This window comes from Seriola aureovittata, chromosome 21 (assembly GCF_021018895.1).
Source record: "Seriola aureovittata isolate HTS-2021-v1 ecotype China chromosome 21, ASM2101889v1, whole genome shotgun sequence".
NCBI lineage: Eukaryota > Metazoa > Chordata > Actinopteri > Carangiformes > Carangidae > Seriola > Seriola aureovittata.
The window spans coordinates 8,179,800-8,196,966 of record NC_079384.1 but is presented as its reverse complement, the minus strand read 5'-3'; the positions used below and the strand labels follow the sequence as shown (position 1 = coordinate 8,196,966).

At 40.8% G+C, this 17,167-nt stretch overlaps 1 protein-coding gene across 6 annotated transcripts; it reads right to left on the bottom strand.

The window, feature by feature from the left end:
- Positions 1-100: 100 nt before the first annotated feature.
- On the bottom strand, positions 101-13,500 carry si:ch211-234p6.5 (pleckstrin homology domain-containing family A member 4). Of its 6 annotated transcripts, none has more exons than XM_056366786.1 (24): positions 13,191-13,500; positions 10,680-10,749; positions 10,470-10,568; positions 10,292-10,364; positions 10,075-10,175; positions 9,510-9,628; positions 9,190-9,402; positions 8,747-9,059; positions 8,023-8,082; positions 7,651-7,800; positions 6,811-6,870; positions 6,644-6,724; positions 6,359-6,511; positions 6,095-6,193; positions 5,732-5,840; positions 4,828-4,901; positions 4,376-4,468; positions 4,205-4,295; positions 3,862-3,917; positions 3,250-3,378; positions 2,724-3,131; positions 2,261-2,385; positions 2,049-2,158; positions 101-1,872 (listed from the first exon to the last, which is right to left on the bottom strand). In XM_056366786.1, the coding sequence occupies exons 1-24, from the start codon at positions 13,229-13,231 to the stop codon at positions 638-640; spliced, it is 4,062 nt and encodes a 1,353-aa protein (XP_056222761.1). In that variant the 5' UTR covers positions 13,232-13,500; the 3' UTR covers positions 101-637. The 6 variants fall into 6 exon arrangements, with proteins under 6 accessions (XP_056222761.1, XP_056222762.1, XP_056222763.1 ...); XM_056366787.1 differs by having other exon boundaries at positions 2,261-2,382; XM_056366788.1 differs by lacking the exon at positions 13,191-13,500 and adding an exon at positions 11,225-11,412.
- Between the last annotated feature and the right edge of the window lie 3,667 nt (positions 13,501-17,167).

Sequence of the window (17,167 nt, the reverse complement as noted above, 5' to 3'; positions counted from 1 at the left end):
CGGGGGACCTTCATTGAGTGGAGGGGGGGGTGAAGGATGCATGGAGTGAGAGCAAAACCATAAATGTGTGTCTTGCACATAAAAAGCAGGAGTTGGCGTCTCAGTGTGGCACACAGCATGTTTATTAATCAGGATATTTGAGATACAAAACACATTCTGTTACAGTGATAAAAACAGGGTTATGTTGCCGTCCATAAGCAGCCATCATCTATCATTTCTGTGTTATGTTAGATGTATATCTGAAGAGGAATGAAAGTGTTAGCCTCAAATTCTGGGCATGTATTTGACTGCAACTATACACCAGATATTTGGTGTTTACCAACTGCAAGAACAACACTATATTTGCATACATAGATTTCATTTTGATGAAATTTTCTTAAGACTTTTTTTTTTTTATCTGCATTCAACCACATATTATGAATAATGGAATTGTTCAAGTTTACCAAAGATCATGTCCATTTCTGATATTGTATGTTCCCATTTTACCATTTTCTAACTCAAAGTTAGGTCCAGTTTCCTTCAAACACTTTAAGTCTTCTTCCTGAGGCATTTTCCTTTACTATAAATCACTTAACTCTGTTCTTGTCCTTCCCAAGTTCGTTCATTTAAGCTCCTTAAGCCGTCACTGTTCTCGCTCCTACAAACTTGTCCTTAACACTGTTACTCGTGCCTTCCTAAAAGAGGCACTCCGAATCATGCGTCCGCCCTCATACACAGAGCTGGATGGAGTGACGGAGTTGTTGCCGCCTCGTTCTTGGACTGTCTCCTTGTTCTCCTCACTTGAACTACGAGATTTCCTCAGCTCCTCCGATCTCTCTTGGTCCACCTTCTTCTCCTCTGACTCTTTCGCCCAACTGTGTTCCTCTCCGTTCTTTGCACATTCACCCTGGCCCTGGTTAGAACCAGCGTCCTGAGCAGAAGCGCCATGATTAGCTTCTTTGACTTTCAACTGGCTCTCTTGCGTCGAGGTGTCTTCACATTCTTTTTGTTGGTTCTCTTCATAAACACGTGTCTCTGTTGCTGGACTGACTGAGGTATTTAACGCTGCTTTGTCCTGGGTTTCCACTGTTGAATCTTGGAGTTTATTATCATTTGAGAGGCTGTTTTCATCAACATCTGATGGCAAACTTATGCTGGAATCCTTGCTGTCTTGGTTAGGAGATGTTCCAACATTACTGGTCGCGTCAACTGGTACAGACTCAGCCATCGGCGGCTCTTCTTCCTCTTCTGGCCCACAAGGCGGTTGGACACTGGTATTCCCGTCATTCTTTGTTATGTCTGTGTCTGAGATACTGATGTCACATGCAATCTTATAGAAGAGTGAATGGTTCTCTTTCATTTTCTCTAAGCTCTCGCACACTGTGGATGACATTTCGCTGGACTCAGTCACGTCATCAGTGCATGCTGGTTGTTGCTCGATGTCTGTTATCTCCTCACTGCACAATGAGTCTATGCCAGGGATCTGCAAAGGTATGAACCCTTGCCACTGGTTGGTGGAGAGGAACCACTTGGCTCTCACATCCGTGGATGAAGAGTTACTTTCATTGTCATCAGCAGCAGGTTCTTCAAGCTTTGTCTCCTCTTCAACCTTGCAACTTACAAATCCCTTGCCTCCGTCTTTCTGGTAGACAGTCATAGATGATATATGATATGGTGAAGCTGGACGTCTGATCTTAGTTTTGGCAACCCCTGCTCTTCCACTGTGATCTTTGCGTTGTGTTTTGTCCCCAAAATTGACCTGACTTTTAAATTTTTTCACACGTGCGTCTCTTTCGTCTTCATCTTGAGATGTTCCACTAGAAAACTCAAGTTCTGCTGGACTTCTTGGATTATCCCCGTAGTTTCCAACGTAACATGGTTGGCTTTCAAGATCTGAAAACAGGAGCAGAACTTATCAGTTAGTTAGTGCATAAGTAGTCAGCAGCATATGTTTCTACTGATATAGAATTCCTTTGGTATTTCACTGTAATAGCTAATGGCCAGGAAAAACTTGATCTCGGTTCCATTCCTTAGCTTATTAATTTTGTGTTGGGGAATACCGTACGTACCTAATTTCATCCTTTGTTTTCTAGCTGTGTCAGGGGGCACCTGGAGAACATCCTGCTTCTCCCCCCTGATTGGTTGTTGATTGTGTGTAGAAACACTCTCTCTGACTGCGCTGATAGATAGATGGATAGATAGATGGATAGAACAACCAATTTGTGAAATGCACCTAAAGCATTTATAAATACATTTAAATATAAATGATGACATATCCCACCTTCGTATGACTCTCTCCCGTATTCGTTCCACACGTCGGAGTTTGGCCTCTCTCTGCTCAGGGGTCAGACAGAGGTCAGGGTCCATGTCAGGGGTGAGGAGGGCAGTGGGCCGTTCTTCCGCCTGCTAAAGCACTTTCACATCAGAATGCATGCTACACCAGAATGAACTGAACTTATGGGATAAATCAATGCAATTAATCATTTTTTAATACAGTAATGATAAATAGAACATGATGTGAAGGAATTAACATTACTACTGTTGCCATGAGAGTTGCTAATGTCACTTTCATGTCTTGTCAAGAAGAAAGGTTCCTACTTCAGTACTTTTCTACATATTGTTAATAATAAGATTTTGAATTATTAGTGTTATCTGTCTGTGGGAACCTAAACACTGAGGAAGGATAACAACTATACAGGACAAGAAAATGTATTATTATTTAATTTAACTTTATTTTTTCTTACCCTAGTGTCTGAGCTCTCTCTTCCATTTCCTAAACCTGCATGGTCTCTAGCTTGATTCCTTGAGGTCTCTGTAGCCTCAGCTCTGCTCGCGTCTGCCCGTGACTCTCTCTTGGAAGACCTCAGCGCACCCAGATGCTGCTGTCTGCTTGTCCTTTTAACGGGCTGATCCTGCTGCATTTCTGCCAAAGACCGGTTTTGATCAGGGCTTTCCAGCAGCAGACGCCTAGGTGGCTTATTCGACATTTTTTTACTCTGTTCAGCCAGTCTTTGCTGCATCTCAGGTGGGATCTGCTCAGGCAGTGGAGTGTCAAGCTCAGCCGGGGGATCCTCGACAGAAACCCGTCGGGCCACAAGAGAGGATGGCAGTACAGCTGTAACCACACGTGTCACCCTTAAAGGAAAGGGGGCCTGAGGAAATACCAAGATAGATTAGTAGTTAGTAATTAAGTACAATGAGTGTAAGTATATTTGTATATAATATAATGCGCTGATCCAGTCAGTTATACTGATCAGTGATTTGGCAAACCTCCTCTCGTGTTTCTGAACTTTGACTCGGGACACCTGGAGTGGGCATGGGAGGTTTCTTCCTATTTGTCAACCTCTCTTGATTTCTCTTGATCCTCTCAAGCTGCTCTTCTTCACTCATCTTCATCTTCTAGAAAAGATATGAGTCATTTATGAACTCTGGACCTCAGCAGTACACATGCAGAGAAGGTAAAGCCAGAAACGGAATCTATGATTTGCATATCAAAAACAGATTATGGATTATTATCAGGGCTGCGTGTTTGCATCTGTCTGTGCAGAGATGTATGTGTGCATGAGTACAAGAATGGCTGCTTGCATCTGTATGTTCACATGCATGTGTGCATGTGAGAAAGGGGGGGTTGGGTGGCAGAAGTGAGAAGCCTGAGCTACTGTGATGAGGCATGAGCCTCTGCCTCCCCCTCTCGCCTCGAACAGGCACTGCAACATGCCCTAATTGCAAGGAAGATGAGAGAATCAAAGAATTGGAATTTGGCTGTGATTGCAATGAGGAAAAATCAGCTTTTGACTGCTTCTATATTTGGAGCCTTTTGGATCACATTGCATACATCCACATATAGTTAACCAGCAAACAGGAACTTATGAAGAATCAAACCTTGGTTGATTGGTTGGCTGTGTCTGGTGGGATCCACTTTGAACCAGACTGAGAGTCTAAAGATGAAATGAAAAAGCAGGAAAGAGGAGGAGAAGGATATAAGGAGGGCGAGAGGATGGGTGGGAGGAGATGGTGACAGGAAGAAAGAGAAACAGGAAATATGAGGGTGGAAGACAAACAAAGCCACTGGGGACTAACAATGATTTTTTTTTTTTTTTTGTGCATAAAACACCTATTAAAGCTGTTTCATATTAGATGAGTCAGAAAATATTAATCTACTGGCCATTGTATCAAAATGGCTTTTTTCATGTACTCTATTTATATTGAGTATATCTGTGCCAACCGGATGCGTCTCTCGGTGCTTTCACATGAAGGAGGTCAGGCTGGCTGTTCCCTCTTCTATGTGCAGGATCAACAGCGTGGCTGTAGATTCCCTGAAACATAAGCATAGAAAAACATGAAAACATGTTCAAACTGGATGATATTTGACAGGCATAATGTCAATATTTCCCACCTCATATGGTGACTCTGTATAGCCGTGGCCCTGTTGGCTTTCCAGTAGCTCCTGGGGTAAGGCTGGACGTGCTGGTGGCTCTTGTTCCACATCCTGTTGGGATAATAGTCACAAGGAATGTAATAAAAACTGTGAAGCCATGATGGAAGATCCAGTTGTATCTATACCAGACTGATACACATTTTAGAGAGTCAATGTTTGACATGACGACAACATTGACTGAAGGACCTGCGCAGATCCTGCTGTTCTGACTCGAGAGCTAATATCATTAGTGCTCCAAAAGACATGAATACAGTATGTCACAAATGTTGGCATACTATAAGATCTAGTCAGCAGATGCCAGCAGACTGATTTAATCTCTGCCTCGGGTGGACAACAATTCCATGTTTGTTCATAAGCAGACAACAAATGTCAGGGGTCACTGACAAAGGAATCATGGACAGGAGTCATACCATTGGCAGTCCACTGTGCAGCCTCTCTGTGGGAGAGCCAGGGGATCCAGGATGTGGGGCTGGCTGCTGGAACACTTGGGGCAGAGGCAGAAAAGGTCAGAGTGTTAACACTGTTCATCTATTGTCAGGTTCTCATGTGCAAAATCAGGATGGAACAGGCAACTATGCACAGTGGCGACCCCACATGGCAGCAAGGAGTAATTGTTTGAATTAAGACTTCAGAGACAGAACAAGATATACTGTACAGTATGTACAGTGTGACATCAGCATAATGTTATGTCCTCAGGCCTAAGTGTTTTACTGGCATCTTTACATTTTTTGATTTTTCTTATTCACTCTGAAGTTTTGATCTATCATATCATTTCCTGTTTCCTCTCCTTTTTTTTTTTTTTTTAAGCAATTTGCTTAACACTTTGGTAATGAAGCCTTGTGCATTAGGCTGATAAGATGGCTGTATTCTTGCATATAATATTACCTGGTGTAGCTTGTATTAATTCACTTAACTGTATCTGTTCACCCACCCAGGAATTCTTGAGCAATTCATCCATATAAATAAATATATATATATTGAATATATGAAATATTCATGGATAATAGTATAAGTGTGTTGTATAAGAAATGTATTGTTTAATAGAAGATACTCAATTCAAAACAAAGGATAATTAAAATAATTCACTATGTACTGCATACAGTATGTACAGCATGGTGGTTGTTGAGCTATCACCTCACCACTCTAATAGGAGACATAACTCAATTTAAATCAGAAATGTATATTAAAGCATATCACTGTATTTCCACCAACAACATCACAACACATTGGAGGAGAACCTGAATTTTGCAAACTGGCACAAGCCTTCATGAGCTACACACTCTAAACATTACAGCAGGAGTAGCTGATTCTTACTGTTGTGCCTCTGTAGTCCCAGCAAGAAGCGGAAATGATCCCTGTTGACCTTCAGTCCAGCGAGTATATCCTCCATCATCCACAGCTCTCTCTGAGCCTGAGACTGCTCCTGATAAGAAAGAAACAGATGATTTTGCTCATGAAATATTTGACCTTGGGGTGAATGCTCCAACACTATGAAAGCAAACACACACAAATGGAGATGCACTTAGTTGGACCTCAAGGGTGAGCAATCACTAAAGTACAGAGTCTTTGAGACAGATATACATAAGATACTGTAAACATTCATATTGTTTTATTTATATATATATATATATATATATATATATATAATAAGTACACATTTTGTAGTTTATGAAGTACCTGTGGTATTCCAAAGTTACAGATGTGCTGAAGGTGTGAGCGTATAACAGACAGTTCACTCTCCATTCGCTCATATTGACTCCACACCCTCTCCATTTCCTGAGTAAAAAATATAGAGACAGATTTATAAACAACAACAAAAAAACCCAAAGATCCCTGATTTCTGCTAATGGATTGGAGGGGTTTGCAATCACAGCAGCCCTACTCATGTAGTGCCATTGCTTGTCTCATTTGGGGTCACTGCCACCTGGAGTTTTTACACACCAATGATACGTCACACATTCTGGCTCGGATTGTGACCAGATCCTCCTGGAGCAAAGCCTTCTGGGTCAGTGCCTCTTCCTGGGCTCGGGGCCCCTGGCTCTGCCACTCCTCCAGCTGCAGTCTGGACACCTCTAACGCACACTGGACACTGTCCTGTAAAACGACACTAGAGTCTCAGTTTGAGATGCAGTCACAATATTTACCAGAACAGACAGAATACAGGGCTATTAATGAGATCGTTGGTTTTCATGGGATGGATACACCTGTAACCATTCAAGTACTGACCTTATCCATTTGCAGCTGGGCCAGTTCTACAGACAGTGATTGTAGCAGCTTGTCACACCCGCACAACCTTGTCAACACAGCCTGTAGAGGGAAAATCACAATCTGACTGATGTCTCCTCAGAGAGAAACATCTAATAAGATGGTAAGTGACTGCTTCTGATACTCACGTCTGCATCACTTTCAAGAGGTCTGATTGGTGGGGTTTCTCTCGAGTCATGCTTCTGGGCCTAAAAAGCATCAAGGTCAATTTTATTAAATAGCTTTTAAAAAAAAAAATGTGTATTTTATATATCTTTTTGCTGGTCACAGGCTTTTAATATGTGATTAGAAGTCTATGTCTTCATGAAATAATTTTTTAAAAATCTTTTTAAAATGAAATCCTTTGTGCTCACCACAGTTATTTATGGTATTGTGTGCAGGTTAATGCTTGAATGTTAATGCTTGAATGTTAAGATTGAGCTGTCTTTCAAAGGAGCCCAGCGCAAGCTTCAGCGCTCTCAGTGAGACAAACACAGACACTACAGCCATGTACTGTGAATCTGAGGGAGAAAATTATTCAAAAATGTACTTGCATAAGATGCATTTGTTATTTAGCAAACAGCACCTTCATGTAATCGTCATTACATGTAGCATAATCATGGCGGTACTCATAATACACACAAAACACACAGATATAGGATAGGTATAACAGCACAATTAAACACAACAACAGCCATAATAATAATAATAATGAGCACAATTAATGATTTATTAGTCACAAATAGAAATTGACAAATATTAATGAAAATACAAAACAGTGACATGGACATAAAACAAGTACAGGGCAATATAACAGGATCCTTAAAATATTGTTGCTGATAATGTTAGAGTCCATTTGTTAAAAGCCTACACAGTAAGACATTACAGCACAAACATAGTAAGGCGACATAACACAAATATAAAACACCATAACACCACAGACAGTTCTGTTCACACACAAGACACTATACGAACACACAGCGCTGTACCATGGCTGGCGGTAGCACACAAACAGATAAATGGCTGCGGAGATGGTGGTGATGGTGGTGGTGGTGGTGTGGTGGGTGGGGAGCATGTGCGGCTCTCGATGAGGGGGGCAGAGGGGGCAGTAAGTCTGCATGTGCCCCCGTAGAGTAGCTCTGAAGGAGAACACAGCACGTAGATAACATCAAGTGAGAACAGCAGCGGAAAAGTGGCTTTAAAAGTACAACAGTAAAAATTCAACTCACTTCAATGATTTATTTTAGTTGGTTTTTAGTAAAGAATGGTGGGAATGTGATCAATAGGTGTGATGTGCTACAAACTTGCCGTAAATGTATCGTTCATTACAATACTGTACTACATTACACTACTACAATCACCTTTCCTAGAGGTCTTCTCCCACTCGGCATATGATGAACTGAACCGTATGTAGGTGTAGGCTGTAGACGATGAAAAAGATAAGGTGTGAGTAACAGGAGTCATTTGGTCACAAGAAATGATGTTAAAGGGGCACTCCGGAGATTTAGCATTGCACTTCCATAAAGTTGGGGAACTCGCAGATTAGATTAAAACAGAATGATCAAAATCACAGCGGCAGTGGCTGAGATTTCCTTTTGAGCTCCAAAAACACTGGATCCTGCATTTCCCACAATGCAACTTAATAGTTGATTACATTGGCATTACTTACGTTTTTGAAACCCTCAAATTGTAATTCTTGAGTGAATGGAAAAGTTTTGTTTAATGATGATGTTTCAAAATATATAATAATATCAATAAGCAGGCATATCTGTGACGTTTTACTTAAACTTTGGGTAAGGCAGTTTTTATCTTTCTGTATATAAACAAATAAGCCATATAAAGAATACATAATAATAATAATGATAATAATAATGTATAAAATTAATATATAAAGAAATACTTTTTGACCTATATGCTTCATGCTTGTGAGTATGGCGATAAATCAAAGCTGTACCTCTCAGTTTATTGCACTTAAGACACATTATTATTATCTGAAAAATACTGAAAAAAAAAACAAGTGCTGTATGGTACAAAACCTCTGTTGTAATTTTTTCCGATATCATGATAAACCAAACATGCCCTGACCTGGCTGAGGTTCTGCCACCTTTCTGAGACTGGAGTAGTCGGAGTGGATTTGAACTCCAGCTTAGGTGAGGCAGGTGCGTAGTATAGGGTCTGTGGCACCATGACCGGGTCATCGTGAGGTCGAATGTCAACCCTTCCCACTGGCGTATGAGGTCGGGACCCAAGCTGCCCTCTGGAGGTCAATGAACCTGTTCCCATAATTTCTGTTTGGGTGGGTGGTGTGTTTTGACCTGGAAAAGAATCCTCCTCTTGATTTGGACCGAAAGCTCTTCTCCTGCTGAATTCAGCGGGACTGGGTGTTCTGTTTGAAGGGCTGTGAAGACATCAGAGAATACAGCACAAAATGCCAAAGCTGGGACCTCTCTCAAAGGATTTCCCCCCCCTTTAAGTAAACCACTGGGATTTAACTGTGCGTCTTTCACACATTGAAACGACTTGACAACCTGCTGTTTCTGTGACGCACTCTCCGCCTCCCCCTGTGCTCCGAGTGCGACGTCCCCATCCTCCCACCGGTGAGATGGCTCGGTTCGCTCAGAGTCCTGCTGACGTGCCTGTGTTTTTGGGAAGGACCTTCTCCATCGGAGGGGGATTTAGGGAAGTCCACAGATTCACTGCTGCCACCTATCTGTGTGAAATCCTGATAACTTGAGCAACGCCTGAAAGGATCAGAGATGCACCAAAAAAAGAAAAATTGGCTCACTCAGTGCACAGTGCAATCAATTCATTACATAACACCTCATATCCACAGTGAGTAGAGTTGTACCTGTTCATGGAGCTGTCTGGCTCCATCGCTGCAGACTGACTGAGGGCTCGGACCCAACCCAACATATCCTCCTGAGTGTCGGCGCTGAAGAAGTAAGAGCGCATTCCCTGGTGCACCACCTAGTTTTACAGAGATCATTCACGAGGTAACACTGTTACTTCTCCCCTAATGAAGAATCGATGGCAGCTGATTTGTTTTTACATATAGGATAGCTCAATTTTTTTATGATTTTTTAAAATGGTTTTTGTTTTATGTGTATGGTGATGCTTTTCAGTCTAGTGAACTACTACTTTTACTCAAACCAATTCAAATAAGGGTAAGATAGAAGTTCTTTAATTTGACCTGATTAGACGGGTTTCAGTGAATATATGCAGAGAGGAACCTTTCAGGTGTGTAGTGGATTTAAAATAGTTAAAATATTCCTGTGGAATAGTTTATTTTGTTGTTCCATATAGCTTTGAATGTAAACAAAATTCTATGTTAACAATTAAGTTATTCTTTGTACACTTTATGCATAATCAAAAAAAAAAAAGGCTGGTATAACGCTTGATCTAAATGAAGATACCTTGAAGGTGAACTTTCTGTTCTTGCATTCCCGTGGTGTGCAGAACAGGATTTTGTAGCTTGGGAGTGGGATGCTGCCGAGCACAGATTCTTCTCTGCTGTCTGATTGAGGGCGGGAAAGAAGTGAACAAAAGAAGAGATGCCTTGTTGTTCATCCAGAGCACATAGGAAAGATTTCATTCCACGCACAGTGCTGGGACTCATGCTGTGCTCTTTACCTTTATAGTAAAACAGGCAGTAGTTGGAGAGAACGAACCATCTTCTCTTCCAGAGCTTCAAACCAGAGCTATCCTGCAGAGGGAAGATTCATTAGAGGCCCGGCCACACACTCTTCTACATGCAATGATGAAGGTAAAAGATGTTAAACAGATCAGTAGATGATGTTTGGCGTTTTACTTTTTTGTTGAGCCATCCTCTAATAACCACAGGGCAGTTGGGGTCTCTCTTGGCAGCTTGACATCTTTTCCCAAATGTTTGCACCCTCCCATCACTTTCCTGTTACCCAAAAGGAAAGAATAACACATTTTGTATGCATGAACGGTGTCACAGAAATCCTTCCACATGTGCACATTATAACACGGCTGCCTGGAAAACTGGAAAACGCACCTTTGTCACAGGAAAGTAGGAAATAGTGGCTACACTGGAAGCTTGGCTTACTCTGTCCTGGTCATCCATTCTGCAGGGAAATACAAGAATTCATACATAAACGAAGAAGATGAGAAGGAGAAGACGAAGATAAGCGAGTGTCACAGCCGAGCGAAAATGTCATTTCAGTCAAAACATTTAGATTAATGCAGATTAAATTGTTTTTTACAGTGTTGCACCCAAACTAAATCCTAGACCCTACTATTAACTTTAACCAGGTACTGTAACTATGCAGGTGGCTTTATGAACAAGAAATTAAGTCATAATTACCTGTGATACAAACACATAAAAGTGCGCAGGAAATCCAAATACTGTAAGATTTTTTCAGATAAAAATATCCACATCTGTACAATTATAGTTTGCCACGACCTCGGAGCGACCTCTTTAATGAGAAACAACAAATCTGAATACACATGCACAACTAGTACTGAACAACTCCTTATATTGTAGCACTGCCGGCCTACATATTTGAATGAACTAGCTGAGAGTGGTTGGTGAGGCCTTACCAATACAAACTGAACCAGATTCTCTCTCTGTAGAAGCCACCCAGTCAGTCACTCCCATGAACAGCACCCAGTCCCATAACCTCTGAGCTCACATATGCCACATTCTCGTATAGTTGAGATTTTTTTCCTCGTCAACTGTTCATTCTCTCAGAGACTCGGTGTTGTACTCTTCCACCTCCAGTGAAACTCTCCCACTGGTCTATTCTGAGCCATAACAGGCCTGTGTGCATCCCCACCATGAAACTGACAGGTGACAGCTGCGTCGCCGTGGTAGCAGGGAGGGGCCCGGGACAGTGTGAAAACCAATCTGGCAGCATGGGACGGGCTGGTATGACAGACGAGATTTGGAATGTGTCCCAAACTGCAGAACTGCAGTGTAGACTGCTTAGGACGGGAACCAAAATAAAAGAGTGTGGTGCCGGGGAAGTAAAGTGGCATGTTGAAGACAAATGTGTAGGGGAGGGGTGGGGCTGACTGTGTCAGAGCTTTGTGTTTTTCTGTAGAGTCATGCTGTCTCTTTAGGATTCATCAGCATATTTGGTTCTGTACCTCAGGTCACATGGTAGCATGTTTCTTACACCTGCACCTACTTTATGACTTTGTATAACTTTACTTATATTTCATATTATATTACTTGATACAACTATAACTACTTTCTATAGTCCATATAAAGTATTTCTTCTATATTTATTTTTCATATATTACTAGTATAACTGTATAAAGCACCACTTTATTCAATAACCTCCCCTCAGATTTTTTCTCCATGCCAAACTACTTGCTGCATGTACTTTATTTGCATATGCTTGTATAGATGTATATATGCTATGTTTAACAACATAATACTCGAGTTACACACTAACATCTTATTAAGATTTTAAAACTGATCCTCAGCTTCTTTAAGTTGCACCTGCTGTGGCTTCTTTAGCAAAGCATCATTTCACAGCTTGTCTAAACTGTAGCGTTATTGTTGACCTTCATGAAACAACAATAGAGATGAACTAGATGATAAAAATTCATGAGAACATCTCACATGCAGCCTCCACAAGCACTCGTGGGTGACCCAGTGGTTTGACATGGTTCAGCATCTACAATCTATGTCAGTATCAACCACAGTCCCCTACTAGTGAGACACAGAGTAAATGAGAGAAAGTCTTTGTTAGAGATGAGAGCGGAGACTAACAACCTCACAGCCGCTGGGGGATTATGTGGGTGTTGTGAAATATTTGGAAAATCTCCTTCTTAATCAGTTGGGGTCACTTGCGCTGGGAGGAGAAGACTTGAAATGCTAAAGAGGGAAGGACCGGAGGACAAATAGTGGGTTTGTGTACCGCACAGAGTGCGCTTTGTAGCACCCAAGGACTCTGGAGCATCATGTGAAAGTTGGACACAGAGCATGTTGAATGCATCGGCCGGGGAAATATCCTCCCTCTCCATCAACAAAAACATTTGCATGTCTCCTACATTCTCATGCCTTTTAATGTCAACAAAATCATGACAATACATTTGACCTTACAATTAACAAGCCACTGTCTCAACTACATATTTGACTGCCTGAGAAGATTTTCCTCTTGAGGACATGGGATTGCTGTATGCAACATATTTCATTCGGTTATGGACAGTAAAGTTAGGGTTTAGGAGACATTAAAGTTGCTGTGAAAATACAGCTGGGATATCACAGCTTGGCAAAGCTGAGAAAAAGTCCCTCAGTGGGCCTGTTATATTTCAGCCACAGATAATGCATCACAACAGCCACGCTGCTCCACAACTCTGCTAACCATGAGCAACAGTAGTAGTTTGTTCGGTGAATGGAAAATGACTGTAAACTTATTAAATGAATGGAAATACAGAGTTGATATAAATACTGAAATGCACTCAAATATCTCTCTGAAACATTTGTTTAACTGTTCAAATAATACTTATAATTTAGTGAGACATAAATCATAATAAAGATGCCATATTGCTTTACCTGACTAATTGTATCCGCCTGCTGGCTGCTTCAAGCTCCATCACTTGGCACGCTTCCTCACAGCATCTCCTCAGGCTTGGCTGCCCTCTTCCTGGCTACCTTGAGCTCCTGTTGCCCAAACACTCCCAACAATCTCCCGCCACACTCCGCTTCTCTCCTCGTACGTGTGAATCTCCCTCTCTGTTTCTCACTGTTTCCCTCCGCTCGGACTTGTAGCGCCAGTGTCGGTGCGGTGATCTACCTACGCGGGCTGTAAACACTCAGCCTGCTTCTCTGTCCTCTAACAGTGCATTCTCTGTGAGCCCCTTCTCCCTTCTCCCCCCACCGTCTTCTTCTTCCTCTTCTTCCTCAGTGTCCCTCCCTCTCACCCTGCCCCTGACAGCCTCTCTGTCTTTAGCTGAGTGTGGGTTTGTGACTTTGGAATTTACAAAAAACAGCTGCTCTCTCATTCTTCTGCTCTGCCCTTTGCATTATTTGAATTTCAGTTATCGGCCATATGCATCTAGCTTTATGACGATTGAAGACTTGGATGCCAGTCTTGAATTATCATCTTTGATAAGGCCCCAACCATTCGGAGTATGAACAGCTGAGTGCAATGGCTTGAAGTCTTTGTTTCACTTGCAAACTGATAAACAGAATTTCTACAATCAAATCTAGGTGCTCAAACTATCTAGTGAAGCAGTAATAGATCAGTTTAATTGAACGTCTCACTGTAAAGGAGGGTTTTGGGTTAAAGCGGCAGGAAAGAGTACAAAATAGTAAATAAAACGTTAAAGAATTATAAACTAAACAGAAAAAATCTATATCTAAGGTAGTATTTAAATGTCAGACATGATCCCATTGTCTTATAATTATAGTGTCTAGACTTTAAAGGTTTCTGCAATTAGGCAAAAGCATTTTCCCAGATGGTAGGCTCTTATTTAGGTTCTCTCCTGCACTGAGTCAGCGTCTTGTGGAGTTCCTCTTCAAACATTCTCAAGATAGAAACTGAAGTATGCACTTTAATGCACTTGACTTGCAGGCAGCACACGAGAGAGATGATGCTCAACTAATCTACCGGTAATGAAAAAAACAGATGTACAGTGCTTTAAGGTGAGAGGACGGGAGTGTGAGCGTTTCTCATCATGGATAATATCAAAAATCTTGACGGAAAGAGAAGCACTGAGAGGAAAAGTGAAAGCTGATACTCAGCAGCGGGCCACCACACATGCCTCAGGAGAGCTGGCATTATTGTTGTACAAGAGGAAGATATCAAAGGTATGTTAAGTGCTATGAGAACAGGGAAGATAAGAGAAAAGTCAAGTCTAAAATTATTCCTGTGGGATAGCAACAAGGCCTGGCTGGTTGATAGCACACTATTCAAATCTATGACCATCATAATTCTGCGTCAGAAGTCCTTTTGTTGCTCGAAAACCCAGATCCTTGATACACAATGCACCGCAGGTATGGCACAAAATCATTCACGCCATTGCTCATTGCTCAAATAGTAATCATGCCATCTTATAATTAGTATTTCACATGTCCAGGCCATTTGGTTTCAATCAGGAAGGTCGTGACCTCAGATGCCCAGGATGTCCAGTTCTCACAGGGGCACATGAGTCTGCCTCCAGATATTTACGACCCCACCCATTTAGCATACTTCACAATCAGCCCTGTTGACTGACAGCTGCGTGGCTACTCATGATCTCCTATTACACACTAAACAACCTGTGGGGCGCTCACACTCAGGAAGCAGGAAGAGTGGTGTCATGGCTCATGGGAAATGTGGTTCCTGACAAAAGACACAACGTAACATAACAGTCGACATTAACCTGTAATATATGGGACCCCCAAAAATGTTCAGTATTTAACAGATGAGACATTTTGTAATAAATGATCAAATGAATTAACGGAATAAAAAAAAGGAGTGAAATATTTAAATGAATCAATAAAATGTGAAATTATTTAATAAATTATGAAAACTCAACCCAATATTATGAAATGTTATTTCATTATAGTCATTTTTTTATTTCAAAATGTCATTTTTCATGACAACTGAAGTGTCACCTGTTCTTGCCCCCTTAATTTTTAGTCAATCACATCAGCCCCCAGGTGCTGGCTGCCGGCTGCCAGTCAAAGCTCTGCTGCTAGCTGCAGTAACTGGCTCCTGTAGACTAGAGGAAATATCAGAATTGAACTTTCTCTGAGGAATATCTTTACAATCACAAAACTGTCAGGGTAACTCGACAGTGAATTAGCAGCTGCTGTTAACACTGGCTCTTCACTTTAATATCGAGAAATTGCCCAAGCTTACGCGCCATCCAGCTAGTCAGCTACTGAGGTAGGTACAGTAGCATATGTAGCTTTGTTAAGCTAAATAAAAGGAGAGGTTTGTTCTATTTTTTTATTCATTTGCACTGTGTTTATTTGCACTTGGTAGCAATTGTTGAGCTCTGCTAAGAGAGGCAGGGGGCCTGAGACAACAACAAGCATCTATAATGAGCTTTATTTTACAGAGTAATTTATTATATATCTTATATATATACTGTATATTATATATATTTTAAGGTAAACACAAGAAACTTTATTTATTTATTACTTTATTTACATTTATTAACAACGTTAATATAATTCAGTTCATTGTTTAATTATTATTTAATTGCTTATGTACAATTTGGAGTACAAAAGTAAAACTGTCCTCATAATGTCATTCTCACAAAAAGTGAGATAAAATATATCTGTATAAAACTGTTTAGCCATTGTATTGTATTGTACAGACAGCAAGAATCCACCAGGTGGAGCTGTTTAATAATTTTGTATATCACACACAGCTTGTACTGATAGCTATTAAATTAATAATAATACTAATAATAAAAAACACAATTAAAAACAGCAAGTGATAAATATCTATTTATGGTATAATATGTTCATGTTGTGATGCATTGTCTTCACTAATGAGGAACAGCATTGACCTAACATGGTTATTTACAGGTGAACTAACCCAGAGAGACAAATTTGCATTAGAGTAACAAGTACAATATATCCCTCTGAAGTGTGAGTTAAACTATAAAGTAGCATTAAATGCTCAAGTATCTCAAAATTGCACCTGAATTTAGCCTAGTACTAAAGTAAATGTACTGTCATTTATGTGTACATAAATACACAGAAATGATGAACCAGTGAAGTATTACCACATGTATTAGTGTTTTTGAATATTGTCTATACATAGATTAAAGTTACAATACGTTTTCCAAAATGAAAACAGTGGCTTCAACACTGTCTAAAATGCTGTAATTACATATCACCAAAAATAGCTGTTGCACTTAAAGTTATGTTAATACGATTACTAGCACCAGACATTTTAGCACAACTTGCATTTATTTTTTTGATAATGCACAAACACTGATGTTCATGAGTAAACTTGCAGCTTATGTTTGACGTCACACACACAGGAGCGGTGTCTGAATCATTCCGCACAGAGCAGGCCACGGGCCTCTTACTGTAACATTTCACAAGGTTTATTGCCACTTTGCTTTCACTATTTGATAAAAGCTGGTGAAAATTCAATCAAGTCACCTGTTTCTCCAAATATTATTTCACTATTAATATGGTTCTCTCCCTTACTTTACAGGCCTTGATTCAGCATCCCAGTCTCATGCATGGACTACGGGAGCACCACATGTCCTAGATTGACATTTGTGACTGTGGACAGACAACAGAGACAGTGAAGGTGAATGAGAGTGGTGTGTGTATGTATGCATATATACAGTATATATATATATATATATATATATATATATATATATACAGTATATGTGTGCATGCGTCTGGGTTCTGTACATATATACACAGGCAAAGAAAGAGAAAGAGAGAGCAACATGGAACCTCACTAGGCGATGTCATACTGTAGACAGTTTGAACGTGGGCCAGCTACATGACAGTAAATCTGCCGGGACCAATAGTGTCAGAATAAATGACTGCTGCATATCATCGATAGA

Bases quoted from the DNA above. Each gene is read 5' to 3' on its own strand.
- si:ch211-234p6.5 (XM_056366786.1), bottom strand. From the start codon at position 13,231: ATGGAGCTTGAAGCAGCCAGCAGGCGGATACAATTAGTCAG. The intron at 10,176-10,291 runs GTAAAGAGCACA...GCCCTCAATCAG, and splicing joins CTGCCTGTTTTACTATAAAG to ACAGCAGAGAAGAATCTGTG. The intron at 4,296-4,375 runs GTGGGAAATATT...CTTATGTTTCAG, and splicing joins ATACAGAGTCACCATATGAG to GGAATCTACAGCCACGCTGT.